General features: G+C 41.8%; 1 protein-coding gene across 9 annotated transcripts in view; it reads right to left on the bottom strand.

Moving 5' to 3' along the window:
* nab2 (NGFI-A binding protein 2 (EGR1 binding protein 2)) overlaps positions 1–10000 on the bottom strand; it is a 46194-nt gene that overhangs the window by 10839 nt on the left and 25355 nt on the right. For 8 of the 9 annotated variants that reach the window (XM_061984797.1, XM_061984792.1, XM_061984791.1 and 5 more), the window contains one exon: positions 6844–7196. The exons of the other annotated variant lie outside the window; for it this stretch is intronic. In XM_061984797.1, the coding sequence (XP_061840781.1) occupies positions 7054–7196 (143 nt within the window). In that variant the 3' untranslated portion in view covers positions 6844–7053. Of the gene's footprint in view, positions 1–6843; positions 7197–10000 lie in introns of those variants that run through there. 9 annotated transcript variants of the gene reach the window in all.

Below are 10000 nucleotides of genomic sequence, written 5' to 3'. Positions count from 1 at the left end.
TTACACCAATTTAAAGCCACTACAATGCATGATGGGAAGAATGCAAAACACTTAAATATGTTTGGAGTATTTTTGTAATCTGATTGATTACAAAACTTTAAGGGGGTTGTCAGGGAAGTAAACAAAGTAGGAGTCGAACTTTCATATACTTTTAATATCCAATTACATTAATTATTTATTGTATATCTATGAAATTAATAGAATATGTACATACATATATACATATATACACATATATACAGTATGTGTGTGTATACGTGTATAACCCTAAAGCGCGATTGCACAGTTCCTGTCTTCACAATAAAAGTGCTGCTCTATCCTGCCTGCGCTAACAAAATAAGAGTCTCAGAAAGCTAGCGCACACAAGCTAGCAAGCTACGGCGTTAGCCTCCGATGTATTTCTTGTCCATCCATCCATCCATTTTCTACCGCTTATTCCCTTTTGGGGTCGCGGGGGGCGCTGGAGCCTATCTCAGCTACAATCGGGCGGAAGGCGGTGTACACCCTGGACAAGTCGCCACCTCATCGCAGTAAAGTTTTTAAAAACGAGTATTGGAAGCTGGACAAATAAGATGCCAAAAAACAACCACTTTCATGAGGATTTTTTTTCTCCTCCACAATGTAAATTCGAAGTTGTGGAAGTTATCAGCACTACTGTAAATCCTGTCTGATTCCAATCAATGCAAGTCATCAGAATCAGGTAATACACCAACTTATATTCTTGTCTTCATGAAAGAAAGTAATCTACTGTATTTGTTATAGTTATGGTTTGAGTTTAGTTTCAACATGCATACAATTACAACATAATACACGTGTTAATCTGAAAATCGATTTTATTTTTTTGGACACCCCTAGTGTATATATGTGTATATACATATATGTGTGTATATATATATATATGTATATATACAGTATATATGTGTGTATATATATGTATATATCACCACGCCCCTACGCCAGCCTGTACCCACCCACTCTGTGCCCTATATAAACCATGGTATGCGAATGCTCCCATTAAAATCTCCTGATGATTGAGGGTACCCCCCCTCATGAAACAGGCCTGTAGAGATGAAATAGTCTTGTGATTTTTTTTCCCACACATACATATATTGCGCTCTGCTACGGTATCGAGCACTATTTTTTGGATAACCTTATTAAGACATATACTCCGCTCCAAATTGACATTTGTTGAGCACTGTACGACGATCAAAAATGGAAAAATTCAACATCGACTACTCCACGAAGAACATTCCCATACCCGCGCAGAATGACTACAAGCTAAGGCTCATAGAAAAGACGGAACACTTCCTAAGAAGGATGCGGTGGAAAGCACATTTTTTCCTCCACCCTGAAACAAAAGGAACGCAAAAGAAAACTTACGGATTCAAATCTACCAAGAACCCACCCACAGTTGAGGAACTAAAGGATTTTGAGAACGACATGCTCAAAATGATACAATCAGTCAAATTCAAGCCAATCCGCAACCCACTCCTCACCAAGCTGAAAAATGACAAGGAGCGCATCAAGAAAGTAAACAACCTCATCATAGCTGCCGATAAAACCACAAACTTCTACAGAATGGACATACCAGAACACCACACCTTACTGGACAGAAGCATCACCAAATCATACAAAAAAGCGCAACCCAACACCTTACAGAACATCCACCTGGAAAATAAAAGGATCGCGGCTGAACTGGACATTGAGGACAGGGTGGACGCCACAGCCAACAAGGAAGCCTTCATCACATTGAAGGACCACAAACCCAACTTCGCAAATAACCCAACATGCCGACTAATAAACCCAACTAAATCTGAAATAGGAAAAATCAGCAAAATAATCCTGGACAGAGTCAACACAAAAATCAAGGACAAAACACCACTCAACCAATGGAGAAATACAGCAGCAGTAATCAAATGGTTCAACAACATCCAAGACAAACAACAGTACAACTTTATCTCCTTTGATATCGAGGAATTTTACCCTTCCATCACGCAAGACCTACTGACTCAAGCACTAGACTTCGCCTCAGACTACGACTCAATCACAGGCAATGAAAGAAACATCATCATCCACGCAAAAAACTCCATTCTCATCCACAACAGTACACCATGGCAAAAAAAGAACAATGCAACATTTGACGTCACTATGGGAAGTTTTGACGGAGCAGAAACGTGTGAACTCGTTGGGAGTTTCCTCCTCTCCCAGCTCGCTAGCCTCAATCTGAACCTTGGTATTTACCGTGATGACGGACTGGCAGTGTGTCGCGCCTCGCCAAGGAGCGGCGAGAATACCAAGAAGCGCATATGCCAAATTTTCAAAGAGAACGGACTACGGATCACGATTGAAGCCAACAAGCAAACCGTCAACTTCCTTGACGTCACTTTCACCATGAGAAATAACAGCTACCAACCATTCACGAAACCCAACACAACACTCCAATACGTGCACCATGACAGCAACCACCCACCCACCACCACGAAAAGAATACCTACCGGAATCAATAAAAGGCTATCGATGCTGTCATCTAGCAAAGCTGAATTTGACCAAGCAACCCCCCCGTACCAAAAAGCCCTTGATGAAAGCGGATACAATTTCACCCTCACCTATGAACCCACGCCAGGAAACCAGCCAAAAAAGAACAGAAAACGAAACGACATCATCTGGTACAACCCCCCATACAGCAAAAACGTCTCAACTAACATTGGACACAAATACCTCAATCTGATTGACAAACACTTTCCCAAAGACAACACCCTAAGAAAAGTATTCAACAAGAACAATATTAAATTAAGCTACAGCTGCATGAACAATATACGACAAATCATCTCAAACCACAACAAAACAATTGCAAATGAGCCGTCGGCCCCCAGACAGAGCGACTCCAAAACCAACAAAGGCTGTAACTGTCGAAAGAAACCTGATTGCCCTCTCAACGGGGGGTGCTTACAAACATCAGTTGTCTACCAATCTAAGGTAATACGCAAGGACATTAACACATCCGACACATATGTAGGATTAACCGAGGGAGAATTCAAAACCAGATGGAACAATCACAAGGCTTCTTTCAGGAACAAAAACCTGCGAAATACCACAGAACTCAGCAAACACATTTGGGACCTCAAAGACAATAATGTTGAATATTCAATAACATGGCAAATTCTTGCATCCAGCACACCTTACAATAGTGGTAATAAAAGATGCAACCTATGCTTGAAAGAGAAACTGTTTATTATTTACCGTCCAGACCTGTCATCCCTCAACAAGCGCAGCGAAATTGTAACAGCATGCCGCCATAGACGGAAACACCTCCTAGGTAACACATGAGCCAATCACCACGCCCCTACGCCAGCCTGTACCCACCCACTCTGTGCCCTATATAAACCATGGTATGCGAATGCTCCCATTAAAATCTCCTGATGATTGAGGGTACCCCCCCTCATGAAACAGGCCTGTAGAGATGAAATAGTCTTGTGATTTTTTTTCCCACACATACATATATGTATATATATATATATATATGTGTGTGTATATACAGTATATGTGTGTGTGTGTATATAATATATATATATATATATATATATATATATATATATATATATATATATATATATATATATATATATATATATATATATATATATATATATGTGTGTATATATATATATATATATACATATATATATATCTCGATCGATCTCAGGGTGAGTTCAAACCCCGGCCGAGTCATACCAAAGACTATAAAAATGGGACCCATTACCTCCCTGCTTGGCACTCAGCATCAAGGATTGGAATTGGGGGTTGAATCATCAAAAATGATTCCCGGGCGCAGCCACCGCTGCTGCTCACTGCTCACCTCACCACCCACTCGGGATCTTTTTGTGTGGAGTTTGCATGTTCTCCCCGTGACTGCGTGGGTTCCCTCCGGGTACTCCGGCTTCCTCCCACCTCCAAAAATGGTCCCTAGTGTGTGAATGTGAGTGTGAATGTTGTCTATCTGTGTTGGCCCTGTGATGAGGTGGTGACTTGTCCAGGGTGTACACCGCCTTCCGCCTGAATGCAGCTGAGATAGGCTACAGCACGACCCCGCAACCCCGAAAAGGATAAGCGGTAGAAAATGGATGATATATATATATATATATATATAAAGTATATATATATGTATGTGTATATATTTATATATACAGTATATGTATATATATATATATATATATATATATATATATATATATATATATATATATATATATATATATATATATATATATATATATATATATATATATATATATATATATACAAACCCTGTTTCCATATGAGTTGGGAAATTGTGTTGGATGTAAATATAAATGAAAAACAATGATTTGCAAATCCTTTTCAACCCATATTCAATTGAATGCACTACAAAGACAACATATTTGATGGTCAAACTCATAAACTTTATTTTTTTTTTGCAAATAATCCCGTGTCGCTGGCTGTCGTGTCGTTTTCGTCGGTTTCGCTTGCATACGGTTCAAACCGATATGGCTCAATAGCTTCAGTTTCTTCTTCAATTTCGTTTTTCGCTACCTGCCTCCACACTACAACCATCCGTTTCAATACATGCGTAATCTGTTGAATCGCTTAAGCCGCTGAAATCCGAGTCTGAATCCGAGCTAATGTCGCTATATCTTGCTGTTCTATCCGCCATGTTTGTTTGTTTTGGCATCACTATGTGACGTCACAGGAAAATGGACGGGTGTATATAACGATGGTTAAAATCAGGCACTTTGAAGCTTTTTGTAGGTATATTGCGTGATGGGTAAAATGTTGAAAAAAACTTCGAAAAATAAAATAAGCCACTGGGAACTGATTTTTAATGGTTTTAACCCTTCTGAAATTGTGATAATGTTCCCCTTTAAAGTTATTTTCACCGGAGCTAAACATGCTAAACGGCTAGCAGTCCTAGCTAACTCACAGACTGAAGCTAACTGGCTAATGCGCGGTACGCAGCGTGTCCTTACCGCGACAAAGTCTCTTTCAAAATCGCCGTTTTACTTCTGACACCAGTGTAATAATCCCAGGAATGTAGGCTCACACGACTACTTTGTTTGACTTGTCTTTATTGTGCAAGATGCCATTTAACCACACAACAGCTCCAATGTGTCTACCCTCTTTCCCGGCAAAACTCGAACCCCTACAACATCACTTCCCTATCTCTCCCGGAAGTCCCGCCCCCCAGCCAAAGTCATTGGCTAACACCCCATAACCAGCCGCTACATCATGTATATGTGTGTATATGTATAAATATATTGTTACTTTACATGCAGTCGGCTTTTGGCCCAATTTTTCTAGCCCCATGCGGCCCCCAAGTGAAAAGGTTTGGACACCCCTGCTTCATGTCCTGGTGTGCACTTTTTAATGAACATTCTGACAATTTACCCGCGCAAGGAAAAAATCCTTTCATGGAGAAACTACGTTAGTTCAGCTGCAGACACAAGTTGTGAGGAAGTGGAGAGACAAGAAGTCAGGCGGACTGACGTCAGAGATTAAACGTCACTCCACTGTTTATTTGGCCGCTGTTGTTATGTCCGCTGTCCTTTTTAGTGTTGGAGGAGGAATAAAAAGGACTGTGCCATTTCACGGCCCACATGCTTTTATTTCTGTCGCTGGGTGAGTCAATGCAACGCCCCTCAATTACCTCCCACTCCATCAACCCTCACAGCCAGCCGCCCCGGCCCACGCACCAGCACACTCTGACGTCGGCTGCTGGTGTTTGGGTCTGATGCTGTCGCCCACTGACTACTTCCTCTACCATCCCCCTGCTCCACGCCCCCTCATGCCTTGGCTTCATCTCTCCTCCGTCACAGCACAACTTCCACTCCGCACTTTTCTCTTCTGCCTTATTCGGCTATTCCAACCAAACACAAGTCAGCAAAGCTTATGAAACTTCAGATCAGCGAGCGTCAAACGTGTGTTTTTGGTGGAGACAATGCAAAACAAAACACTTTTTTTTTTTTTACTTTCCAGACACTTTTCATGTTAAACCAACTTACTTATAAGTCATACATAATCAAATCTGATATATACACAACATAAGTAGTTAGTATGATTTCATTTCATTCCATCCATCCATTTTCTACCGCTTGTCTCTTATTCACACACTAGGGCCAATTTAGTGTTGTCAATCAACCTATCCCCAGGTGCATGTCTTTGGAGGTGGGAGGGGCCTATCTCCAGGTGCATATTTTTGGAGGTGGGAGGAAGCCGGAGTACCCGGAGGGAACCCACGCAGTCACGGGGAGAACATGCAAACTCCACAATTATACATGCTATTTGCTAGATATACAAACCCCGTTTCCATATGAGTTAGGAAATTGTGTTAGATGTAAATATAAACGGAATACAATGATTTGCAAATCCTTTTCAACCCATATTCAATTGAATGCACTACAAAGACAAGATATTTGATGTTCAAACTCATAAACTTTATTTTTTTTTGCAAATAATAACCATACCTGCCAACCTTGAGACCTCCGATTTCGGGAGGTGGGGGGTGGAGTGGGGGGCGTGGTCGAGGGGGCGTGGTTGGGGGCGTGGTTAAGAGGGGAGGAGTATATTTACAGCTAGAATTCTCCAAGTCAAGTATATATATAAGAAATACTTGACTTTCAGTGAATTCTAGCTACATATATATATATATATATATATATATATATATATATATATATATATATATATATATATATATATATATATATAAGAGAAATACTTGAATTTCAATGTTCATTTATTTACACATATACACACACATAACACTCATCTCCTCATTGTTGAGTTAAGGGTTGACTTGTCCATCCTTTTTCTATTCTCTGTCACTATTTTTCTAACCATGCTGAACACCCTCTCTGATGATGCATTGCTGTGCGGCACGCACAAAAATGCTTTCATCAAATGCACTAGAGTCTGGAATGTTCCATCTCTCCCTAGCATAGCCCAAAACCGGTCAATCTTTGCTTCCTAAAAAGATCTTCACTGCCAAGCACTTGGTAGTCCACTACTTCTTCCCGGAGGCTATCCAGGTCCAATCGCAGCTGAGGCTTGGAACTTACAAGCGTATTTCTTCATCTTACTCGTCGTCGGCGTCGCCATGGCTGTATCTTCTTTGTTCTTCTGCTTTGTCTCCTTGTTGTGTGTGCAGTTGTGCACTGCACTCTCTAAAAGCCGTAGATGTTATTGTCACATATGCATGTACAGTCGATGGCAGTATTGTCCTGTTTAAGAGTGTCACAACATTGCTGTTTACGGCAGACGAACTGCTTTACGGTAGACGAAAACGTGACTGCTGTTGTTGTGTGTTGTTACCGTGCTGGGAGGACGTTAATGAAACTGCCTAACAATAAACCCACATAAGAAACCAAGAACTCGCCCTCGATTATTCTACAGGTATAACGTGATTGGGCAGGCACGCTGTTTATATTGTGGGAAAGCGGACGTGAAAACAGGCTGTCGACACGTCACTCAGGTCCGCATGGAGCTGGAGGGGGCGTGGCCCCCAGCTCCGCCTGAATTTCGGGAGATTTCCGGGAGGAAATTTGTCCCGGGAGGTTTTCGGGAGAGGCGCTGAATTTCGGGAGTCTCCCGGAAAATCTGGGAGGGTTGGCAAGTATGATAATAATTAACTTAGAATTTCATGGCTGCAACACGTGCCAAAGTAGTTGGGAAAGGGCATGTTCACCACTGTGTTACATGGCCTTTCCTTTTAACAACACTCAATAAACGTTTGGGAACTGAGGAGACACATTTTTAAGCTTCTCAGGTGGAATTCTTTCCCATTCTTGCTTGATGTACAGCTTAAGTTGTTCAACAGTCCGGGGGTCTCCGTTGTGGTATTTTAGGCTTCATAATGCGCCACACATTTTCAATGGGAGACAAGTCTGGACTACAGGCAGGCCAGTCTAGTACCCGCACTCTTTTACTATGAAGACACGTTGATGTAACACGTGGCTTGGCATTGTCTTGCTGAAATAAGCAAGGGCGTTCATGGTAACGTTGCTTGGATGGCAACATATGTTGCTCCAAAACCTGTATGTACCTTTCAGCATTAATGGCGCCTTCACAGATGTGTAAGTTACCCATGTCTTGGGCACTAATATACCCCCATACCATCACAGATGCTGGCTTTTGAACTTTGCGCCTATAACAATCCGGATGGTTTTTCCTCTTTGGTCCGGAGGACAAGACATCCACAGTTTCCAAAAACAATTTGAAATGTGGACTCGTCAGATCACAGAACACTTTTCCACTTTGTATCATTCCATCTTAGATGAGCTCAGGCCCAGCGAAGCCGACGGCGTTTCTGGGTGTTGTTGATAAACGGTTTTCGCCTTGTATAAGAGAGTTTTAACTTGCACTTACAGATGTAGCTACCAACTGTAGTTTCTGACAGTGGGTTTCTGAAGTGTTCCTGAGCCCATGTGGTGATAGCCTTTACGCACTGATGTCGCTTGTTGATGCAGTACAGCAAGAGGGATCGAAGGTCACGGGCTTAGCTGCTTACGTGCAGTGATTTCTCCAGATTCTCTGAACCCTTTGATGATATTACGGACCGTAGAAGGTGAAATCCCTAAATTCCTTGCAATAGCTGGTTGAGAAAGGTTTTTCTTTAACTGTTCAACAATTTGCTCACGTATTTGTTGACAAAGTGGTGACCCTCGCCCCATCCTTGTTTGTGAATGACTGAGCATTTCATGGAATCTATTTTTATACCCAATCATGGCACCCACCTGTTCCTAATTTGCCTGTTCACCTGTGGGATGTTCCAAATAAGTGTTTGATGAGCATTCCTCAACTTTATCAGTATTTATTGCCACCTTTCCCAACTTCTTTGTCACGTGTTGCTGGCATCAAATTCTAAAGTTAATGATTATTTGCAAAAAAAAAATGTTTATCAGTTTGAACATCAAATATGTTGTCTTTGTAGCATAGTCAACTGAATATGGGTTGAAAATTATTTGCAAATCATTGTATTCCGTTTACCGTATTTTCCGCACTATTAGCCGCACCTAAAAACCACAAATTTACTCAAAAGCTGACAGTGCGGCTTATAACCCGGTGCGCTTTATATATGGATTAATATTAAGATTCATTTTCCTAAAGTTTAGGTCTCGCAACTACGGTAAACAGCCGCCATCTTTTTTCCCCGTAGAAGAGGAAGCACCCGCCCCCATAGAAGAGGAAGCGCTTCTTCTTCTACTGTAAGCAACCACCCGCCCCCGTAGAAGAAGAAGAAGCGCGCGGATATTACGTTTCATTTCCTTTGTGTGTTTACATCTGTAAAGACCACAAAATGGCTCCTACTAAGCGACAGGTTTCCGGTTCATGAAAAGACGCAATCTCTCCATCCGCACACGGACTACTATTTCACAGCAACTGCCTAAAGACTTTCAAGAAAAGCTGGCTACTTTCCGTGCATATTGTAAAAACAAGATAGCTGAAAAAAAGATCCGGCCAGAGAACATTAGCAACATGGACGAGGTTCCACTGACTTTTGATATTCCTGTGAACCGCACTGTGGATACAACGGGAGCACGTACGGTGAATATTCGCACCACAGGGAATGAGAAGTCATCCTTCACTGTGGTTCTAGCTTGCCATGCTAATGGCCAGAAACTTCCACCCATGGTGATATTCAAAAGGAAGACCTTGCCAAAAGAGACCTTTCCAGCCGGCGTCATCATAAAAGCTAACTCGAAGGGATGGATGGATGAAGAAAAGATGAGCGAGTGGTTAAGGGAAGTTTACGCGAAGAGGCCGGGTGGCTTTTTTCACGCAGCTCCGTCCATGTTGATATACGACTCCATGCGCGCCCACATCACGCTGGTTTTTAATATATTATTAAAGTTTGACTGACCTATCTGACTGTTTTTTTGACATTCCCTTTAGCGCAGTTAGATGCGGCTTATAACACGGGGCGGCTTATAGGTGGACAAAGTTTTGAAATATGCCGTTCATTGAAGGC

Source organism: Nerophis lumbriciformis, linkage group LG23 (assembly GCF_033978685.3).
Source record: "Nerophis lumbriciformis linkage group LG23, RoL_Nlum_v2.1, whole genome shotgun sequence".
In the NCBI taxonomy this organism is placed as follows: Eukaryota; Metazoa; Chordata; class Actinopteri; order Syngnathiformes; family Syngnathidae; genus Nerophis; species Nerophis lumbriciformis.
Note: the sequence above shows the minus strand (reverse complement) of the source record. Positions and strands in the feature narration are given on the sequence as shown.